At 53.3% G+C, this 23,125-nt stretch overlaps 3 protein-coding genes and 1 pseudogene across 4 annotated transcripts; 3 read left to right on the top strand and 1 right to left on the bottom strand.

Annotated features, from left to right (window-relative positions):
- Positions 1 to 3,966: 3,966 nt before the first annotated feature.
- EX895_000004 (uncharacterized protein) lies at positions 3,967 to 5,394 on the top strand (the record flags this gene model as incomplete). Its single annotated transcript, XM_029880605.1, has 1 exon — positions 3,967 to 5,394. One exon carries the CDS (start codon positions 3,967 to 3,969, stop codon positions 5,392 to 5,394), a length of 1,428 nt encoding a protein of 475 aa, XP_029743053.1.
- A 223-nt stretch (positions 5,395 to 5,617) lies between these two features.
- On the top strand, positions 5,618 to 8,475 carry EX895_000003 (uncharacterized protein; the record flags this gene model as incomplete). The annotated part of the gene is made up of 2 exons (XM_029880604.1): positions 5,618 to 7,283; positions 7,388 to 8,475. The coding sequence occupies 2 exons, from the start codon at positions 5,618 to 5,620 to the stop codon at positions 8,473 to 8,475; spliced, it is 2,754 nt and encodes a 917-aa protein (XP_029743052.1).
- A 344-nt stretch (positions 8,476 to 8,819) lies between these two features.
- On the top strand, positions 8,820 to 9,692 carry EX895_000002 (annotated as a pseudogene; the record flags this gene model as incomplete). The annotated part of the gene is made up of 3 exons: positions 8,820 to 9,047; positions 9,150 to 9,383; positions 9,447 to 9,692. Coding segments are annotated over 3 exons (708 nt in total), but the record flags the coding sequence as incomplete, so codon positions are not given.
- A 6,686-nt stretch (positions 9,693 to 16,378) lies between these two features.
- Positions 16,379 to 19,387, bottom strand: EX895_000001 (uncharacterized protein; the record flags this gene model as incomplete). Its single annotated transcript, XM_029880603.1, has 1 exon — positions 16,379 to 19,387. One exon carries the CDS (start codon positions 19,385 to 19,387, stop codon positions 16,379 to 16,381), a length of 3,009 nt encoding a protein of 1,002 aa, XP_029743051.1.
- Positions 19,388 to 23,125: the final 3,738 nt, after the last annotated feature.

The following is a 23,125-nucleotide window of genomic DNA, read 5'->3' as shown; positions in this document are numbered from 1 at the left end:
ATACCTCGACGGGGGTATTGGAGATAGTTTTATCTCTGGCAATGCGAGTGAAAACGGTCAACGAAAGTTATCACCTTTCAAGACCGTCGGTTGTATACACGATCGCTACAGACTGGGTCACTTGTGGGTACCTGAAATGGTGCTTAATGTACAGTCGGACATCTAAAGTAATTTTACTTTTCAAGGCCTAAAATGATATGAATAATAGTAATATGATTATTTATTAATTAGGTACAGCTACTATTTACTGTGATATAGAATAGTAAATAGCTAGAGATGTTGTATGTTCTACCATACGGACAAATGAGCCTTTGGGGAGCAACAGTAATTACTAATCTTCTAAGTGCTATTCCATGGATTGGTCAAGATTTCGTTGAATTTGTTTGGGGAGGATTCTCAGTTAATAATGCTACACTAAATCGATTCTTCTCACTACATTACCTTCTTCCATTTGTACTAGCTGCTCTAGCAGTTATGCACCTAATTGCTCTACACGAGCATGGAAGTAGTAACCCACTAGGAGTTTCAGGTAATACAGATCGACTACCATTCCACCCTTACTTTACATTCAAAGATCTAGTTACAGCATTTGTATTCCTACTAGCACTATCAGTATTTGTATTCTACATGCCAAATGCTATGGGGCACTCTGATAACTATATTCCAGCTAACCCAATGCAAACACCAGCATCTATTGTTCCAGAGTGGTATCTACTACCATTCTATGCTATTCTTCGATCAATTCCTAATAAACTACTAGGAGTTATTGCTATGTTTATGTCACTTCTAATTCTTCTAGGAATGCCTATTCTAGATACATCACGAATTCGAGGTAGTCAATTCCGACCACTAATGCGATTCTCATTCTGGACATTCGTTGCTTGTTTCTTTATTCTAATGTTTATCGGTAGTCAACATGTTGAAAGCCCATATGTTGAAATCGGTGCTGCTGCTACTGCTTACTACTTTGCATGGTTCCTAGTAGTAGTTCCAGCAATTGGTATTATTGAAAACACACTAATGGATATTGCTCTAGTTGAAGGAACTTCTAAAGAAGTTGTTTCACAAAAAACACCTACACCACTACTACGAAGTATTGTATAATATTTTACTCTACTTTCTACCCCCCCCCCCCTTCTGCATACTACTTTTATAGTTCTTATATATTAATATACTATATAGGATCAATATTGAATTTCAAAGAACTATATATATATATATATAATAAAATAGAGAAATACTATAAATTGAGAAGGATTGTAAAGTAAGACTTTCCTTTGATGCAAAGTATATTTATATAAATAGAAGAAATATTTTTATGGTGATAGTAATAAAATAAGATTTGAAATAGGTTTTTTGAGATAAATAAGTTTATATGTATTTATGTATCTTTATAAAGGTATAGATAAGAATGATCACTGATAAAGTGTATCCAATAAATAATAATTAGAAAATGTAATTATTATGAGACGCGTTTTAAGTTTTTAAAGAATGGTAAACGCTTAGTAATTGTTTAATCGTGGCAAAGTTAGAACGTTATCTGGTAGTTTTACTCATGCAAGTCGTATGATATTTATAAATATCATGGCGTACAGGCGAGGAAGAAAAGTACATACCTTTAGTAGATGATAAAACATCTAATTAAGAAGGAAATTTTCCGACTAAAGATTGGCTTTATATCTAGCAGGTAGTTGGAGTGGTAAAGGCGCTCCAAGCCTATGACGGATAGGAAATAGCGAAAGCTTCAAACCCTAACCCTAACCCCCTAACCCTAACCCTAACCCTAACCCTAACCCTAACCCTAACCCTAACCCTAACCCTAACCCTAACCCTAACCCTAACCCTAACCCTAACCCTAACCCTAACCCTAACCCTAACCCTAACCCTAACCCTAACCTCGAAGAGCTCCGGATAGACGTAGTCGCGCGCGAGCTTGTACGGCGTCCAGCCGATGAAGTCGCCCGAGACAGGCGTCAGCTGGATTCTGTCGTCGAGGCTGTCGTTGGCGACGGAGGCTCGCTCGGCGGCTCGGCATTGCGTCTCGATCCAGTCGGCAGGGAATGGGCGTGATGCGGTGGTGAAGAGTGCCACATGTTTGGCGTCGATCCAGGGTTGTTCGGGCGGCGCCTGAGTAGTCATGGTACCAATTTCAGCAGCTGGCTGTGATGGTCGGGCGTGGTGTTGATGGGTGGGCAAAGGAGGGAGGATCAGATGGTGATTGGATCCTGAGCTTTGACGCCCGCTCGACGCCCGCACACACCATGCAAACGCTCAGTGGTCTCTCTGGGATTGTCAAAAGAACCAACCAACCATGTATTCAGGTATTTCTGGACTTCATTTTTATCTGGCTTCATTTTGGTCTTTAATGTCTTCCTCCACCCCTCTGCCAAGCTGAATGCGGTCCCTTGCGGTACCGTGACCAACTTACCCATCGAGTACCTAGCCGCGTCTAGGATACTCCATCGACAAAATGATCTACTGCGACCGTATCAGACCGATGCAGAAGAGCCAGCCTCAAGGTATGCGTGAGTAGAAAGGGAGAAAAGTCTTGGGGAAGACCTTCCGGAGAAATGGAGAATTGCTTCGGAGAGGCCAGCGAGGGAGAAGAGAATGGTGGGACCGCTCCTTGCTGGAACTTACAACAGCTAGTGCTTAATATCTTCGACTTCGAATGTGCCAGCCATATTGTCGGTTTCCGGAGCATCGTCCCGTACAAAGATGGTGGCTCTGGTCGGCTCCCAGTGCGCACTTTTGACGGAAAACCTTGGATCTTGCTCGAACCTTTGCAGGACGTCAAGAAACTGTTGGATTGTTTTGCGTCCGTCACCTTGGACAACTTGCCGGTAGGTGCCCTTGCCCATGTAAAAAATTTCGACGTCACCACGATCATACAAGTCGTCGCCTTGATTCATTGTGGCAGAGGGTCGTTTCGTCGCTGCAGACTAAAAGAAAGGAAATAGTTGTGTCGACCGTAACTGTTGTAATGTAGTCGTGAGGTAAGGGTTTTTGGGTTGGAAAGTGATGGAGTCAATGCTCAACGTCAATCTTATCAAGCTCGCTCACTCACACTCCCTTTGGGAAGCTTCGTTTTAGTCAATGTTAGGACACTAACTCTTGAGAAAAAGGGGGGGGGAGCACTTGCAAATTTGAGAAATCCCCCTGCTCCCCACAACCTATGAACAGTCAAGAGGTCGAAAATAAGGTGTACGGAAACAATACAAACACGCCGAGCGCAGACACGGTACCCACCCACCGAAAAAAGCCGGACTGGGTTTGTCTTTCCCCCATCTCTGCCTTCCTTACTACCGACAGGATCTTGCTTCTGCCGCTCATTGCCACCTTTCTTACCTTACCATTCAAGCATCTCGGCGCAGCAACTAGTCTCGAGAGCGAACACGAAGCTACCGTCAGTAGCCTGTGAACGGACAATCCCCTCCACAGTGCGCTATGATTGATGTCTCTGAGGAGGGTGTCGACGACTATGTGTTGTGGACCTCGGAAGAAAGTTTCAAGCAAGATCTCATGCGAGAAGTTACAGATGCCTTGTCAGATCCTTCAGCAAAACTGGGCTTGGTGCCGTGTGCCAAGAGAGGTCCATATTGGGAGTCCTCGGAGCCTGCAAGCTCCCGAGGTATCGTTGTTTATGGCATCCTCTTGATCTCGCCATCCCTCGATACCGCCCATATAGATTTCCATCTCGTCGTAGAAACCATTGCACCGACGGTTTCATCATGCGACATCCCTCAGCAACTTGTGGCGCATGGGCTGTGGTGGATACCTGTACGTTTATAGTAGAGGCATGATTCTCTGCCTCTCGTGCGACAGGGCGAGGGCGTCTGGGCAAGCGGAGCTCGCCTCCCACCTCTTCATATGCCTAGGCCATGTATCTAAGTTTTTCTTCTCTTCCTCCATCATCTCTCTCGTCGTCGCTAGGCTAGTCACCGCCTAGCGCTCGATTCTTTGCCGATGGACCTCACGGCAATCCTAGCAGCCCTTTCTGCGGTACACTCCCCCGCAGCCCCAGCGCAGCATACCACCACGCCTGCTCAGCCACTCATCGCTTGCCGTACCTGCAAGCTCCCGCAACCAGCTTCCCAGTTTGTACATCAGCGTTTTCCAAACAAGACGGTTCTCAACTGTTTTGGCTGCCGTTCGCTCATTACGCCGAACCCCACACCAGTTAGCCGTCGACAGGTAGCTCGTGCAGCACCTCGCGCAGCTCCAGTACCCACGCGCTTGCCAACAGCTTTACAGCGGCTGCCTGTTGTCGCGCCAGCGCCACCTCAGCAGCAGCGTCCCCCGCCAGTAGTACCACAGCCAACGCCCGTCGCCACGCATCACACGGCTGCCGAACCGCTGGTTGCAGCCCCAGCAGCGACCCACCCACCGGCAGTTCAGCCCTTCCCGGCGGTGCAGGCACAGGTTCAACCGACTCCGGCCTTTGGCACCGTCGGGGCTCTGGCACCAGTGGTTACGCACGCAGACCTCGCCGAGCTTCGCCAGACCCTGCAGGACGACCTCACCGACACTCTGCGTGATCTCCTGGCAGCTCACTTTGCAAACGCGGCAGCGCCAGCCCAGCCCAACGTCCCGGCAGCCCATTTGGCTCCGGCTTCTGTGCCAGCCGCTGCACCCTTGCCAACACCAACATTCCAGCCGGTAGTACCGGCTGCTCCAATCCCACCTGGTGAGTCTCTTGCCAATCTCACTGGATTCCCTTGGGTCACACCTGATCTTGCCGACAAGGTCTACAACGACACCCTTCCAGCTCAAGAGCTGCACCGCCTCGCCAACCCAGCCTGGTTACCTGCCGACCCCGAAGAGAGCACAGGCTTCACAGTGAACGGCATTGTCTTTGGCAAGCCAGCAACTAGCCTTTCGTCCAGTCGTCAATTTGCAAAAGCACTTCCAAACTTTGCTAGCTTCTGGAGAGTGTGGATTGTGTACATGCAGCTTCGTGCTTCTGCTTCTTCGGATCGTGGTCTTGGCATTGCACTCGGCACGTTTCTGCACCACATCTACGAAGTGGAGCAAGTCTTTCCCTGGTCGCGGGTGGTCGACTACATTCTTACCGTCTGCATCAAGCGTTTTGGACGGTCCTCCTCTGCGGACTGGCTGAACACGGACTCCAACGCGCACTTTGCCAGCTTTCAAGGCGTACAGGGTCGTGTTGCGCCTTCTTCCTCCACACCCGGTTCCAAGCGGCCAGCGCCAAAGGACGACGACCCCCGCCGCAAGCAAGTCTGCTTCTCCTGGAACAACGGCAAGTGTTCAGGTACTGAAAAGCGACCGTGCATCCGCCTCCACGTCTGCAGCAAGTGCAACGCCCCTCACCAGTCCAAAACCTGCCAGTCGACCGCAGACTCAGGCTCGGGCATCAAAAAGCAAGCCTAGCTTGCCTCCCAGTGAGTTTCAAGTATCACTCAGCCGTGCTGTAAGCCGTACAGTTGCCCAAGCGGTACCTCCGTGCCCTGGCCCACCACAGCGCTACTTCTAGCCCGGTGTTCTCTCTCCTTCTTTCCACCTTCTGGTCCTGCAGCGCCTCGTGCTTATGCATAGTGACATTCCTCCTTGGCCCCGGCCTTCGCAAGTTGCAACACCTGCCTCAAAGCCCAAGATGGCCGCTTCGCTCCATCCCTTCCCCTCTCTGCCTGCCCAAGACGGTGGTACTCCATCCTGGCAGCGCCAAGCAGATCCTTTCCAAGACACACAGCAGGCCCTCACAGTCCCATTGGCTGACCTTTGCCTGCGTACCTTCCTTGCCAGGCAGATTCAGCACCCACCTGCTCGTCCTAATACCGGCATGCCAGAGATGCTTTTTGACGCTTCCCAAGAGCCAGCTCGCCAGGGCTCCATGCAAGCGGCTCTTCCAGCCTGGGATCGAATGCTTGCCTCGTACCCAGACCAGCGTGTAGCTCAGAATCTCCTTGGCGCCATCAAGCACGGCATCTTGGTGGGCTATTCAGGCCCATTGCAACAGTGTGGGCGTTTCGAAAGCATAAAAAACCTTCCCATGGATCAAGCAGGCCGTCAACATGTTGACGCAGAGATCCAGCTCCGGGTAGCCGAGGGCAGGCTCCAAGAAGTGGACGCGCATCAGCGCCAGCTGGTCTGTTCACCAATTGGTACGGTTCCAAAGCCGCGCTCAACCAAGCTTCGCACCATTCACCACCTTTCCCACCCGAGACGTCCTCTCTCCGGCCAGCTCCATTCGGTCAACGACGGAATCAACCCAGCCTTCACACGCATCAAGTACGCTAGTCTCTTGCCACTCATAGAGTACATTCGAGATAATGTTGGTTGCCTGCTTTGGAAGAGTGACCTAGTCGACGCATTCCGACACATAGTTGTCAGCAATGGCGATGCACGACTACTGGGTTTCAAATTCAACAATCGATACTTCATGGAGACTAGCCTCACCTTTGGCGGACGAAGTTCCCCATGGCTCTTCAATCTTTTCGCCGAGATGGTTCATTGGCTTGTCAGCACGACCACAACACATCTAGTGGAACACTATCTTGACGATTTCTTTGGAGCAGTCCCATCAGACGACAATCCTGGAGCGCCGCTCCACAGCTTGGCTCTCGCGTGCGCCGCACTTGGCTTGCAGCCGTCCCCAGCAAAGACTTTCAGCGGGGTTACGAGGCTGGAAGTCTTGGAGATTGAGCTCGACACCATGCAGCAAACGGTAGGCATCACAGCCGAGCGTAAGGAGCGGATCTTAGCAGCAATCGATCATTTGCTGTCGCGACGCTCAGCTACGCTCTTGGACTGGCAGCGGATCGCCGGTCTGCTTCAATTTGTGTCGCAGGTCATCCCGCATGCAAAAGCATACCTGCGAAGGCTCTATGACGCTGTCAGGCGGGCGCACCAGCACCCACAGCAGCGAAGACGACTATCTGGCCCAGCGGTAGCCGAGCTTCGTTGGTGGCGTTCCACCTTGTCCAGCTGGACCGGTCACACAATGCTCCAACCGTCACCGCTAGTTGTCAAGCATATCTGGACAGATGCGTCCAAGCGAGCGTATGGTGGACACCTTGGAACCATGAATGATCCATGTTCAGTGTACTCCAAGGAAGTCAGCCGTCGCCACAGAGCCAAAGACATCCGCTTCCTGGAAGCTTTAGCGGTGTTGGACGCTCTGCGCATCTTCAGCCAGACGTGGTCCGGCCCCTGCCTTGTGGTGCTGCACGTGGACAACACCAATGTCGAATACGGCCTTCGATCAGGACGCTCAAGGGATCCATTGACACAGACACTGCTTCGGGCGGTCTTTGAGCTGTGTTTCACGCGCGAGATCACCCTCCAGCCACGACGGGTATCATCAGTCGACAATCGTCTTGCTGACCTTTTATCACGCCGTCAATTCTCCAACATCAAATCACAGTTCCCAAAAGCGCACGCCTTGCTCTTCCCCCGCCAGGCCGTAGCGTCCAGCATGCCAGCCCGCCACCCCACTTTGTCACCGCCACTGGGTGCTCCACAGCCGCGGCCAAGCTTATCTGGCACGGCCTCGCAGCGTCAACCCGTAGCCGTGGTGCAGAGTCGGTCAACCGCTACCAAACCTTCGTCCTTCGCCGGTTTGGACCCAGCTGCCAAGCCGTTCCAGCCTCAGGTCTCCTCCTTGTCGAATGGGTTGCAGACATGGCCAGCACGCGCTCCTATCACAGCATCAAGCATGAGCTCCACGCTTTGCAGTCGTGGCACATTGATCTCGGATTTGACACTGGGGGGTTTGCATGCGGCCGCCTGGAGCGAGCCATTCGAGGCGTCAAACGCATCTTTGGCCTCAAGCCAGCAACGGCAAAGCTACCCATCACCCTGCCGCTCCTTCGCGCCATCCTGCAACAGCTCAGGTCTATCCACTCCCTCAGCGCTTGGAATCGGCAAGTTGTCTCAGCCGCTTTTGCGGTGTCCTTTGCCTGTTTCCTCCGTTGCGGCGAAGTCACTTGGACCAGCCTCGACCACTCTGTCACCACCATTGGCGCCATCACCTGGTACGAGGAGTACGCCATCCTCGTCCTCCCAGCATCAAAGACCGACCCGTTCAGGCTCGGCGCGCCGCTGGTCCTGCCAAAGGTTGGCGGCATCGAATGTCCCTACGCCGCGCTCAAGTCCATTTGTCCAGCGCAACGCCCAGCAGCAGCCCCAGTCTTTGGAATCAATGACGGTTTCCAGCCACTCACCCGCTCGTTCTTTCTCAGCATCCTGCGCCTGGCGCTGGATCGGCTTGGCCTCCAGCCTTCCCACTACGCCGGTCACTCATTCCGACGTGGCGCGGCTACTTGGGCAGCATCGGCCGGCATCGACAGCAGCACCATCCAGCTGCTTGGACGATGGTCTTCCGATTGCTACCGCCGCTACATCGATCGATCGGCCGTGGAGCGTCGCTCCATGGTCGCTTCCGCCCTCTTCTCCGTCCGAGACGGTCCACTCGTCCCAGCCAGTGTTTCCTGGCGAGATCCTGTGCTCTGATGGCGGCCTACTCACCGATGGTTCTCCTGTCCGGGTTGCAGCGCGCGCTCTCAGCTGCGCTGGCGCCGCTGCCTCTGCTGGCGGGCAGGTAGCCTCATCGAGCTCTCAGGTCTTACCATAGGCCGAGCCGCAATCAAATCATTCTCTCTCACTCATGCAGCGAGTGACGCTCAGCCGGGATGCCTCTCGTGCGACAGGGCGAGGGCGTCTGGGCAAGCGGAGCTCGCCTCCCACCTCTTCATATGCCTAGGCCATGTATCTAAGTTTTTCTTCTCTTCCTCCATCATCTCTCTCGTCGTCGCTAGGCTAGTCACCGCCTAGCGCTCGATTCTTTCCCTCCCTGTACTCCCTCCCTTTGTTCTTTCGCTCGTCCTTGCGCTCTTCCAGCCCCCTTACGGCGGGCAGGTAGCCTCATCGAGCTCTCAGGTCTTACCATAGGCCGAGCCGCAATCAAATCATTCTCTCTCACTCATGCAGCGAGTGACGCTCAGCCGGGATGGGCGTTTCGACTCTTCCACTGTGAACGCGAACATGTTTAGATTGCAATTTGTCGTTCAAAACAATTCCGCCCCCCGGAGTGTGTTTCCGAAAAGGCCATCGAGATTCAATTTCAGCGCCCCTTTTTGGAGCCCTAATTTCAAGGTTCTTTCTGCGCTCAATTATGACTATCACGCGTACCCAGTTAGAGTAAGGGAATGGAGGCAAATGAGTCCCTGTCATTAGCCCATGCATAGAAAGGCCCAACCCCGCAAAACAAGGCTGGATATTCGAGCTCAGTCGAGTCAAGAAAACCTAGGTCTCGCAACCATCCGCGCCTGGAATTGACTTTCTTGTCGCTCAATCGTTTAAGGTCGGTCCCCTTGAAACACCCCGCTCGAACAAGGGCTAGGGAACAGCTATTTACAATAAGTAAGCTTGGCGTAAGGCCCACCAACGCGTAAATTGAGAGCTCGCTGCACAATTTGTTTTTCAACAGAATTGCTGAGCCCTCCACCTTGCAAGACACGCCAATGTGGCGGTACAGTCGCGGCAGGCGTCCGCGGCTGCCTCCACTTGTTGCAACTTTGAAAGGCCACTTATCGTCACGCCAGCATCACGCACGCTTTCCATAGTTGCAACGGATCAGCGTGCTGAGTCGAAAGAGCAAAAGCCGAGCCCTATCCCTCCTTCTTGTCCTCCCTCGACCCCCAGTGCCTTTACAAGATACAACCATAATGTCCGCAGCAAAGAGGCAAGCCAACGTTGTCATCGTCGGTGCTAGCCGTGGCATCGGCCTCGAGCTTGCCAAGCAATTCCACGCAAAGTACCCCGCAACGGGTGAGCTGGTTGTTACAATGAGGAAGCCCAACACCGATTTGCTACCATCCGACATCGTGGTTGACGCGCTAGATATCACTAGCCAAGATAGCATCCATGCCTTCTCCCAAGCGTTTAGCTCAATCGTAAGTAGCAGTTAAGGTTAGGTGTGATGTGACTTTGGTCTAATTGGGTAGTCCCTGTTTTGCACTCTCCTTGACATGCTCCCCTTCTTTTTCACCTGGCAGAACACCCTCGTCATCAATGCTGCCGTCGGTAACCCTGATAACATTTTGGAGACCAACAGCGACCTCCTGAGGTGGTATCTCGAGTCTAACGTTGTAGGCGTCCATACAGTAGTGCAGAGTCTGATTCCAGCATTGCTGGCTGGCTCTTCACCCAAGCGCCTTGTCTATATTTCAAGCACTTCTGCAAGCATGGAGCGCCAGATCGGTGCTAGGGCCGGCCTCCAAGGTCCCTATGTAAGTTCCTAATACTAAGAGACAAAGATGTTGGTTGACTCTGACACGAACGTATCTCTTCAGTCTGTCTCCAAAGCAGCAGCAAACATGCTCATGGTCCAGTACCACAACGCTTTGCGTGCCCACAACGTGGCAGTGGGTTTGATACACCCTGGCTGGGTTGCTACCGACATGGGCAATACTGCCGGGGACGGAGGGATGCCAGTAGAGAAGAGCGTCAAGGGCATCGTCGAGGTTGTCGAGTCGAAACTCAACTTTCAAGACAGTCCGCTCTTTGTAGACTGGCAAGGAGCACGTCTACCATGGTAGCTGTGGCTTTCACAGATCTGACCACAGAAAGGTTGATTGTAGCGAATCTGGATGGGCATTCCTGGAATGCCCAACAGGTGTAACACGTTGCGGCTGGCGGCGCTTAAATATATAATAAAACGCACCTGAGCATTCCGGTCAGGGCCATGACACGCAAACTCTGTCTTTAACCTAGGACGTCCGAAAGTCGTAAGCGGTGCTCAGGACATAAAGCAGAGCTCACCACAATTTCACGTACAAGTTGCCGTTCGCGTGGAATCGATTTTTCGGCTGCAAACTTCGGGGAAAGACGATACCTCCACATCGTCCACACATAGCAGGAGGCTCCTGTATCCAGCGCCGGACATCTAGCGCTCTCTTTGTTACCTTGTGCTTCTCCGACGAGTGGTGATGCAAGGGGAGCAACAAGCTTTTGCACGATTCCGCCGATGGTGCTTGTCGAACCATCACATCCACGGCCTACTTCAAAAATACCAGTGCGCAGGAGACAACGAACCAACTCGGATTCCAATTCACTCAGCGGCCGCATCACAATTGCGATAAGGGTGACGAGCATACTTTTGCTGTTCCCTCGGGGGACTTTGTGCGGTTGGAACAAAGACTTTAGCTGGACCGAATTGGCCAGCTATTAAATGCGGATTCGTACATGTGAGCCGAACAAGGTATGGCAACCAGCTGGGCGCTGAGTACGGTGGATCAGACATCCTGGCCTTGATTGGCCACCGAAGCCACAAGGTGCAGACTGTGAGAGGCAGCAGGCGGACAAAGGCGATGGGGAAAGGGCCGGCCACCCTCGACGCAGTACAATCTCGACTACCGGTCCCAGCCATGCAGTCTGGTTTATCTGTCTATGCGACGGCGTTTGGACAAACACACGGCGCAAATGTCCCTCGCTCAACAGAGCCGATGGCGCCTTCGATTCGGATCGACAGTTCCAAGAGTTCCATCTATTGCGAGCGATTGAAATGGCCTGTGAACTCGTGAGTGAGAAGATGCCTACGTGCGAAGGTACCTGGACGACGCGGGGATTTGGCTGTGCGCGATGCTAACAGACCCAAATGCAGATCATCGGCCAATGCAAGCACTACCTCCTGGTGTGGGAAGTTTCCATCATGAGATGAGGCGCACAGAAGAGGCCTTCCCACGGATGCAGAGCTTTGAGGTGTGTTAAAATATCATGCGGAAGACATGAAAGAGGCTAGAGAAAAAGCTACAACCCGGCAGGCAACATCGGTCCGCGTAATATTCAGTCAAATGTACAATCGTCTCTGACGTTCCCACTCCTTCACTTCGTCGGTCCGGAAGTAAAGCACTGCATCCCGGACCAGCGTTTTTCACTATTGCTGTTTTGAGGGTGTTACGAGCTGCATTCGACCTGTGGTGCTTACCATCGATGTACGCCCAAGTCTTTCTTCGTCTCCTCACCGCGGTTGGGCTCAGAGAACGTGTTGCAACACCTCCGAAGCACCCTTAGTTTGTTGAGGGTAAGTTGAATAGGGTGGAAGCCGACAACCGTGCCAAAAAGCCACACTCTGCAACAGTATGGGCGCGCTGCTTTCCACAATCACCATGTAGGATCCAGAAAAGCATGAACACGGGCGACCTGGTCAGCTTGACGTCAACAAAGCCAAACTTGAAGGCAATGCAGCAGGTTCAGTACTGCAAAGGATCAGATAATCTCGCAGCTGCAAGCCCAAAGATCCGAGGCTGACTATGGTAGAGTCTGCTCCGCTTTGAACTTTCCCTGCCAATATTGACCTCGCTCGAAACGTGTCTCGCTGTTACAGTCCGTCCTTGCACCATGCTCGTTGACAGTTCTACCTTCCCCCAATACTGTACACTCCCTCGCTGCAAAGAGCCGTCGACTTCCCCGTGCCATGCCAAGCTGGTAAGTTTGCCTGGCTTCCCAAAAATAAACAGCCGTGCTGACCTCTTCTTTTTTTTTGCTCAACTTTTTGTTTCTTCATTTTCCGTTCAGCTTCGGCTGGCATCTAATATTACGGGTGAAACAAATGATTAATTTAATCATATATAATGGCCCACATCGGGAGCAGGAAGAATCACATGCCATGTTGATCAATTCCGTGCGTCGAAGCGTATGTGTCCATTTCTTAACTCACAAATTCCAAACTCACCGTCATTAAAGGCTCTAAGCTTCTCTCACCTGCCGCAACTCGGGTAAAGTACAGTACTGTACTGTACAGTGTATCCTCACCGGTCATCAAATTTTGGAATTCATTTAGTGTATTAGTCTGAAAGGCCGACTAGGCCCCCAAAGCAGCCTGAGGTGGAGAGCGAAGAAGTTGGCAGGGGAAATAGGAGCATCGAACAGTATATATAGTCTGAACAAAGGAGGGGAGAGATACGGCGCTTTCATTTGCACTTCGAATATTCGCATGATCTTCCCCAGCAACTGTATGCTTTCAACCACCATCCACCACATCACCACAGCAGCGCCCAGTTAGTCAATCATGGCATCGACGGCATCGATTCCCTACCAGAAATCTGCAAAGGTGGCGCTCTTCGTGACCTCGTCCAAACCCTTCCCAGATGATTGGCTGCACAATCTCTGCACGAAAGCCGAGACGTCGGCAGATGTCTCAGACGGCATGGATGAACCAATTCGTTTGGAAAGAATCCCTGGTCAGTTCCAGGGCTGGACCCCATTCAGACTTGCTCGGAATTATGTGATGCCACACTTGACGAGGAAGGCTGACAAGCCATTCGCTTGGGTTTCCTTCGTCATCCTGGACGATCAGTCACACCTTGACGATCAGGTCCTCATCGTCGGTGTGCATCCAGACTCATTCAAAGGGTCGCAACTCGAGATTGAAGGTACAATTCGACTCGGAGCTGAGAATGCTGTTGATTTGCCAATCATCTTTCACGAGGGCATCCAAGGTATCTTGTCCTACGGTGCTGATCCTTATGATAACGAAGCAGAGCGCAATGCTGCGGAATGAGTGCGTCCAATCACGCGAGGAGGTGGCTCTACCCTTCGAGCAGCTCAGTGCGTGAAATTTGGTGCAAGACGGGCACAAACACCTTAGACAATCGGCTTGGACAATCGGCAAACCGATCATTTCGCCCATAAAGGTGCAGGATGATCTTGCAGGCTTCCACCACTGGCTGTCGCCGTTTCCGCTGGATTATCGGAGGCGGCGGAATGGACATCGCTGCGAGCTTGAACGCTAGAGCTGGGCGATGTGAGAGCCACGCGACATGGCGATGGCGCTCGGTAATGATGGAGAGGAGGCGATGGCGAGCAAGCAAGGAAATCAGATCAACAGGCAAGCCAGACAGCAAAGTCAGTCAGAGCCTCCTTGCTTGGCAAGTCATTTTGAGATTCTTAATCCCTGTATTCACCACCTTTGTATACACCAGAGCTGTTGAGCGTCGATGAGAGCGACGTGTGCGCGTGTTTCACCCGTACCATGATGAGCGGCGGCTGACACCGAAGGCGTATATCGTAATGACTGTATCTCCAACGCAACTGTACTTCCGACGCGTTTCTGAGTTAAAGTTTTAGTATGATGTCAGTACTCGTTCTGATCGTAAGCTCGGCCGTCTGTGATTGCAACGAGACGAGACTTGGATTACAGGACATTGAGATGCTACGGTACATGATCGAATCAATGCCGCACACGAGAAGTACCAGCCTGTGGGAGTGTTTCGAAGAATCCGAACAGGTCTTCGTCGTCATCGCTGATTGTGCTGAGAGGCTCGTCGTCGTCGAGCTCGACCAAGAGCAATCGCGTTGGACGAGGAGGGTGGGTTGTTGTGGACAGCAGACAAGCTTCGTCGCTATCATTGGACGCTGCATCGCAATCAGAAGCTGCGGCTGGGGTGTGGTACTACCACCACCACCACCACCACCTCCTCCTCCTCCTCCTCCTCCTGACGGTTTCCTTGCCGGTGTTGCAACGTTGGCGGACCTTTCGCCGCCAACTCTTGATTTGCAACGTCTCGGGTGATGACGCGATCCTTCGTCAACACCCTTGTGTTGCCTCTTTCCGAGCTTCTCCGAAGTTTTGCTTCTATGCTCCTGCTGCGCCCGCAGGATAGAGTTCTCGGCTTCTAGAACCGCAACAGACGCCTGCGCCTCCTCGTTTGCTTGTATGAGCGATCGCTTGAGCGTTCGAGCTTCCCGTAAGCTGGTTCCCTGACGATAAGCATCAACGATCGCATTGAAAGCCGAGGCTGAGCAGGGTACCGCATTTTCGTGTTCCTGGCTGCGCTCTGAACCGAGATGCCGGGTCGCCGGCAGGTACAACCACGCGCTCGCTACCGGCTGCGCCAAAAATGAACCCTGTTTCGTCCATGTTGAAGACGTTGGTTGGCGCCACACTGTATTCGCGTATGATGTTGGCCAGGAACGCAAACCATCATTGAATGACGTCGGCATTGGCTCCAGAGAGCCTTTCATTGTCAAGACAGAGTGACCAATTCGACCGGATTGACAGGTGCCGCAGAAGGAACCACTGCATCCAGTGTTGGCCGACGTCAATGGGGTCGAAATTTCTCGGAGATGGGCAGGTCACGGCATTGGCGTATTCCCGGATGAGGGCGGGCGTCAGTGGGAAGCCGCTGGTGGCGCAGCGCCGGATATGATCGACAAGCGCGCTTTTGGCGGCAGGAGTAAGCCCTTGCGAGTCGCTATGACTGTCTTTCTTGGTACGACGGCCGTTCATCCGGTGGCGCAAGGTCGCTTCTGGGACGTTATGAGCCGCAGCAGCGTGCTGTCGTGGTCCCCAGTGCCGAGCTCGGCAGCGGCTAGCTGCAGTCGAGGCTCCTTCTGGTCTCGCTGGACTGCCGATTCGGCTCGGAACGATACCGAGCGCTTGGAGGAGGGGCGTTGAGGCATGCAGACGAGTTGGAAGCCATCAAAAGAAGCTTTGATGATAGATACAAGCGGTGTTGGCAGTAGAGGCGATGGCGGCCACGTCTTCGGGAAAACCGGTTGGTGGGCTCGGGAACGATGCTAGCTCAGGGTCCACGATCATGCAGTCTCACTCCATCAGATTGGTGGGTCTGCCTCTCGTGCGACAACAGGGCGAGGGCGTCTGGGCGAGCGAAGCTCGCCTCCCACCTCTTCATATGCCTAGGCCTTGCATCTAAGTTTTCCTTCTCTTCCTCCATCATCTCTCTCTCGTCGCTAGGCTTGTCACCGCCTAGCGCTCGATTCTTTCCCTCCCTGTACTACCTCCCTTTGTTCTTTCGCTCGCCCTTGCGCTCTTCCGGCCCCCTTTCCGGCGGGCAGGTAGCCTCATCGAGCTCTCAGGTCTCACATACGCTGAGCCGCAATCAAATCATTCTCTCTCATCCATGCAGCGAGTGACGCTCAGCCGGACACTTGAAATTTAATTTTGACTGGCATGTGAATGTGAGGTCACCCAGCTCCTTTGATGTGTGACCCGCAAGCGCCTTGCTGCTGGCGCGCAAGCATCAAAATGAGGCCGAGGCCGTCATGGCTGACTGCACTCTCAGCTCAAATGAGATCTGAAAACGGTCGAAGAGCATTAGGCTGACCCCGCTATGTAGAACCGCGGTCGGATGCTGTTGGATGGCATATTGCACTGGACTGGCCTTCGTTCGACGATTCGTGCACAAGCAAGGTGATGTGTATCTAATATCTAATTGGCAAACATACACTGCCAGCAACCGTTGACGAACCTAACCTTCAGCAAGCAATCTTTCAGGATCCAATCTTGCCTCTCGAAAAGGCACAAACACAAGAGGCTGCTGAGAGATTCATTGAACGGCAACAGTGACTATGAATGTAACAGAGGGATGCAATGACGGGATCTTGCAACTGGTCAGTTGCTGAGATTGCCCACGCGTACCAGCAGACCTTGACGTCGATGCTCTTCGGCTTGCCAAGCGGCTTGATGCTGCTTGCTCGACCCGCGCACAAGCTGGTTCTTGGCCTTTTCAAACTCGAAGTCCGAGACTGTCTCGAATCGTCCCAGCAGCAACGAGATAAAATGCTGATAATCGGGACGTAGCTGAGAGATCAAAGGGAAAGTCGTCGCTTCCGAGCCTCGCACGTAAAAATGATGGCGAAGTAGCACAGGTGTGTCTGGCTCGATCGGTTCAACATCCGGGGCGCGCTTCTTACCCCTACCTGTCTGACGACCTGCCGCTGCTGCTGCTGCCGGCGACTGATGAGGTGGTGCCAAAGGGGGAAAGCGTCGAATCGAGTACTCATGTCCAGTCTCGTGGCAAGGAGCACCTAACTCCAGGAACAGCTCAACACATTGTGTCGGTTGCATTAGTCCCATCAATTTTGGCCCTACCGGTCCATTCTTGATCTTGACGGGAACCGCAGACGACCAGTTCTTGACCTGGATCGCAACGTACGACATCTTTTGCGCATCGAATCGCTCGGCGCCGATCGGAGGCTTGTTGCTTGATGCACAGTGGTACACTGGGATCAACAGATCCCATCCCGGCTGGCTAGACGGGCCTTGAGCAGCCGCGTGCCTCAACCAGAGCTCCGGCAGCAGCATCGGATCAATTGCTTCGTGATCGACGAGTTTGTCCAGCACCACGACGTGCTTGAAGTTGATCCACGCCTGCTGGGCCCAAGAGTCGAATTCGGCCAAGCTCGTATCCTCTGCGTCGGCCGGTGATTGGCCATGTGCGCTCTGGTTCGGTGTCTGTGCGGCACCTTCGTAGTTGGCTGCATCGACGTCGTCATCGGCCATCTTATCACCCTTGTTGTTCTCAGGTGGCCACGAAACCCTGACATATCGCTCACCAATCAAGGTTTTCAACCAGTCCGAGAGCCTGGTTGGAGCGACGACGGCTTCGTACATAACCTCTGCCGATGCCGGGACCACTTCGCTGACGCTGAGTTGGGCTGAATACATGGCTGTGGCTGCTAGGTCGGCAGCCATGGTGCACAGAAGCATCACGCCTTGCTCACCTTGAGCACCGACATCCATGCCGAGAGGAGCTCTTGCGTTGACTAGCGCGTGGACAACCAATCCCCATTTGCACATGAGGTCAGGGCCTGGAAGACGGAAAAACCAGGCGACGGCGGCGCACAGAGCCGGCTCCGAAGGATTGCTGGTGACGATGGTCTCAGAGGTGGTGGAAATGAGGCCAACGTAGCGAAGGTGCTCTGAAATCTGACGCTGCAGGAAGGTGTGGACAAATTTTGTTCCACTGTTGGCGGTGAGTTCGATACGGATACGTTGCGAGGCAAGTGCAAGGGCATTCTCGTCGATCCCGGTGCTGAAGGCCGGGGGCGTAGAGCTCGGCCACTGCCAACCTGCTGGGAAGACGAGCTTGGAGATGATGTTGTGGGGCCTCAGAACGCCTTCTGATTGATAGATAGCGTCGTACCACAGCGGGCGGCCCATCTTTGGTAGCAAGAGATTGAGGTCGCGCAAGCTCAGATTGTGACCATCGGCAGGGAGCGCAAGCTGCAAAATGGCTGTGAGGTCGTCTTTTGACAGATTGACATCGGTGGGCATCGCCAAGAAGGGGCGGCATAGTTGGAACATGTTTTCGATGTCCAGGCGGCGCGAGGCCTTGTAGAAGGCATCAACAGACGTAGGTGGAGCCAGATCTACGTTGGTGTCGATGAGCAAGATCCAAGTGGCTGCTGGGCGTGCCTGGAACCAGAGTCGACGGACGATGGGAAGCAAGTCGATAAAATAGCCGCATTCGTCGAGAGCGATGAAGGCAAACGAGGGAGTGGGCAGGCGGGGTGCCAGATTCTCCAGGCCACGGATCGCGGGACTAAGATACTGGCCGAGGGCCGCACGAATGCGCATGGTAGCCGAAGTGGTTGCAGTACCACAAGTGACTTGCAGCACTTGATAGAGATCGTGTGCGTGTCTCGAGATGTGATTGAGCAGCGCGGTTCGAAATCGAAAAGTCGATAGCGGGGGAGCGCGTTGGCGCGCTCGGCTGACGTCGTCGACGGCAGCGTTGGTCTCGTCTGCCAGACGAAAGACTGGCGGAGTCGAAGCTGGCATGGGGTGCGAAGGAGGTGAGCGGACAAGCGGGTCAAGATTTGCCTTGGCGCGCGAGCACATCGATGCAGGGTCGATGTTGTCGAAGTGAGACTCCGGCACAAACCTGGACGAGGGCGAGGAGTGGATGGCTAGGGCGAGGTGAAAGACAACCGTGCTCCAACAGGCTTGATGTTGGGCCGCTGGGCATCCGTGCTGGACATCAAAACATCCCGAGGCTTGCTTGAACATGTCGAGATAGTGAGCCATAGTATCGCAGTAGAGGGCGAGCCAAGACAGGATATGAAGTTGGGCATCGACTTTGTCAAAATCCGTGTGCCTGCTGGCGAGTTGGCGCGATTGCTCGAAATATTCGAAAGCCTGGCTGTCCTGGGGAGGAAAGGACGCTTGATCGCCTCCCAGCTCGCGCAGACAGACGAGCATACCTGGGTAGAGGGTGCTGAGCTGTACACACAGTCGCGACTTGCCAAATCCGGACGACTGAATTACAGGAAGTACTTTGGCGTGGGCTGAGCTCTGTGCAGTGATGTCGACATCGGCGTCGTCGTCGGCGCTGAGCTTTTTAGTGAAGACTCGCTTGTGAGTTCGAAGAAAGAGTGAGAGCAGCTCAAGACCTGGACCTTGGAAGAGGCTGTCGCTAAAAGAGGCACTTGTCGGGGAGCTGCTGGATTGGGCTGGCTGACAGCCTCGCTTCTTGAAGGCGTGCTCGAGCACGAGCTGGAGGCACTGCCGAGGCTGCAGATTGGGATCGGGAGGTGACGTTACGAGGTCGAGATGGCCAAGTAGATTGCTTGCATCGACAAGGTCTCTGAGAGCAGCTCCACGCCCGGATGAGTCCATGGTGAAGATGTGCTCGACAAAAGCGCGAGGAAGATTTGATCTTTCGGCCTCGAGAGCCTGGATCAATCTGGTCCACCTGTCCTCTTCCAAAAAGAATGTGATGTTTTGGACACGTCTTTTCTTATCCTTACTCTTGCGAAATGCGAATGAGAGATGACTGAACCAATGACGATGATCGACATCTGTGCATTCGCAATACTCGTCAAGGATGTCATTCAGCTTTCTTTGTTGTTTGGGTGAAGAGAGTTGCGGTTGAGGCTGAGCCGGATCAGCCTCGACTGGCGATGGCGTGCGCGCGAGCGAAGACGCTGAAATGAGAGAGTCCATAGCTAACCGCCTCGGTGGATGTGTCATGGCAGTGTATCTTGGACGGTAACCTTCAGTATACAGACCATGGTGGTAGGAGGAAGCCTCGCGTTTCTGCTAAATTGTCAGCTCTCGAGTCATCCTTGGCTGTGCTGAGCTGTCTGTCTTCTTGGCTGAGTTCGGACTGATTCGAGTGCAGGCGGCTGGGACGGAAAATGTGACGGTCCAGAGGAGAGGGGAGAGAACGCCACAATGTGATGAACTCAAAGTGACGTTACAGAAATGCGGGAAGGGGCTGCGCGTGCTGCGCGCATAAAATTCTAGGCGGAGGCCTGCACAGCTCACCCAGTCGCACCGCGTATCGCAGCCACCAACCGCGAAACGTGCTCGCCTGCGAGTGTTTGGCTCCCATTCAGCTCTGCGGTCGCTTGGGACACCACCATCGCGGCCGCCATCACCATCATCATCATTATGCGAGGGATTCCGCGTGCGTCTTCGCCCGACCGGTGAGCTAGAGAGTACATGTTGGCGTTGTGCCAGGCCAGCATCTCTGTCCCACCAATCTCATGACAACGGCGGAACGCAGTCAAACAAATTCCTGGCTTTGTACCAAGACCATCCTCTCCGGCGAGAGGGCGTGCATCTGGCCATAGCGCTGTCCCACATTGTCTCTGATGCATTCCATCGTTCCTGCCACCATCTTGCCTTCGTCGCCTCTGTCTCTACCATCTTTGTCGATTACATCTGCAGACTCCATATCGTATGTGGTGATTATCCTGATCCTCTTACAGTTGCTCGAGGTGGACGGGACCATTGTACTCGGATCAGCACATCGAAAGGATTTGCTTACACGTCAGATTGGGCAATGCAACCGCGTTGACCGACTTGGTGGGTTTCGTTTACTTGCATAGGTCTTTGGAGGGCATGTTACAGTGCGAGTCCTCGGTCGACCTGCAGCAAAGCCATGACTCGGCTCTGCTTTGCTCCCCGCTCGACTCGACTCGTTCTCTTCCAACGCAGCTCGTGCCTCCCCCGCCTCGTAGCCTCATCGCACGTCTCGAGCTACGCAGACGTCGTTCAAGGCATCAGAGCGGGCTCCATGAACGCAGCAGCTGAACACGCGCCGGCATGATTTGGGGAACCTCTTCGACGCGCTGTGTGACATATGCAGTTGCCTCAAGACGATCGTCTTGGGACGAGATCGGTCGGCCAGCTTTCGCACAGGTTTGTGCAAGGTTCCCTCTGCACGTGTCTGCTCCACCGCCGAGTTCTGCGCCTGCATGGACCACATCTACTCGAACTTGCAGCAGACCAAGGAAGCACTCTGCTCGGATATCGAAAGCCTTCATTTCAAGAACAATAGGCCGAGAGAGCCCAACGCTTATCTTGCTGGTTGTTCTCTGGCAGCTACCATCATTTCGGCTGCTAACGCGAAGACCTCTGCGCACGTTGTTCTTCGTCATTCGAATGACGTTCGACTTCGTTCAGCAACAGTAAGCGTGGCACCAAGTCGAGCGTTAGAGCCCTCTATCATTAGCACCTACTTCGCAGCGATGTGGACCTCTCGAACAAGCTACACTCCGTGATTCCAGCAGCATCTTTGTGAAGGCAGGTAGATTAAGAGCGCGCCATCAAGAGTGCATGTCACCCTCTTCCTCTGGATCTCGTTGCCAAGCTTTCATTTCTTCCGATTATTGCAGTTGGTGCTTCACCGAGCGCGGAAAGTCTACTCCAAGCGCGTCTTCAGGCTCGGACGGAGCATAGCTGTGGAGTCAAGTCCCACATCTCTTGCCTTTGCCGGCGGCTCATGGAACGCCATTGGGGTATTCCAGCACGCTTCGTACTTGCATGATGCTCTCCTCGAAGATGTCCATCTTCTCGGCTGAACGAGGCTATTCCCCACCTCTTCCTTTGCCTTTACGACTCTACGCCTTCATGTTCCGTATTTGCACTTGCCTCAGTCATCAAGATTCACGCTTCCTTTTACGTTCAATCATGTCTTTGCTCGTTGTCCGTGTCGTCCCAGCTGAAGCGGTAAAGTCTGTTTGAGCAAAGTCTTGATGTAGCCATATCCGTTGGCTTCCTTGAGGTGAAAGATAATCAGATACAACATGCATGCTGACCTGGCCGCTGCCGGTTCGGTGGTTGCCGAGCAGGACAAGACCAGAACTGTCAGTTGGCATCTGTTGTGTTGGCAGATGTTGGAGGGTGCCGCCAAGATCAGAATGTCATCGCCAAGGCAAGAGCGGTGAAGCAAGCTCCGCGGCGTCGTTGGATCTTGAGAATGCCGAGGGCCACTCCATTCACGTACTCGACGACGACGTCATTTCGGGTACCATTGAGAACAGTCTGGTACATTTCGGCCGCACATCTGCACAACATTTCGCGCAAGGTCCTTGGCTTCCCTGTCAATACCACGCAAGATTCATGCTGGAGTACTGAATGCGCCTAAGAGTAAGATAGTGAGCAAGACCAGATTTCTGGAAAGGTGCTTGCGGTGGCAGCAGCCTGAACCAAACTGGAATTCCTCGCTGGAAAGCCTTGCAGCTTATGTGTAAAGTGAATATGCCAAGACTGGCGGAAGCTTTCATGCTGAGATGAGCAGTGTGAACGCCCGTCATTGCTGGATTCCCGAAGCCTTGTTCTTCAGCGGTACACCAGAACGTCTTTGATCCGCTTTTCAGACTGAACAGGATCCTCTTGTGATTGCTTGTCCGACCATTAGACCTCGTCTGGAGCATGCGCCTGTAATTCCGCAGGACCAGTGAAGCTCGTGCCCACCACGTACGCACGAACTCACACCGTTACAGTAGCCATAAATCCCGCCAGCGTGGTGCGTTTCACGCGCATCGTTCGCGTTTTCCACACCGTTCACCCATCATTTCACGTGGTCCACATTTTGTCCGCTTCGAGCCCGACCTGAACACCAGCCACCCACCCAGCTGGCCTGGCTTTAAAACCTGCTTCGAGCGCTGCGCAAGTTTGTTTCATCGGCTTGGCTGTCTACGAGGGCGACTTGTAGCATTCACCTTTCACGCATCCCTTCTCCTTCTCTCCTACACATACCCTATTGATTCACCATACAATGCAGTACTGTACGTTTGTCTCTGTGCCACCTCTCGGGACTAGTGTCAGTCGGTACAATCTGCATTTACAGCAAAGCGCTTTGCTGCGTACGTACGCTGCAGTGCTTGCTGCTGCTTGTACGCTACCGTAGCACCAAGCAGCTTATAGGTTATATTGCGTCGTCACAATGCTGATCCAAACCAAAGTTCCTACTTCGGAGAGAAGCCGTAACGATGAGAAGGTCTATCATAGCATCCTGGTCAGCGCCATACCTTGTATTGCCAAGCGCAACTGTTACAGGAAGACGTCCCGGGAAGGTGTAGAGGATGAAGTCGGTGGCCGCAGGCGGTCACCGGAGTAGGTATT

This window comes from Sporisorium graminicola, chromosome SGRAM (assembly GCF_005498985.1).
Source record: "Sporisorium graminicola strain CBS 10092 chromosome SGRAM, whole genome shotgun sequence".
NCBI lineage: Eukaryota > Fungi > Basidiomycota > Ustilaginomycetes > Ustilaginales > Ustilaginaceae > Sporisorium > Sporisorium graminicola.
This window is presented reverse-complemented; position numbering and strand designations above follow the sequence as displayed.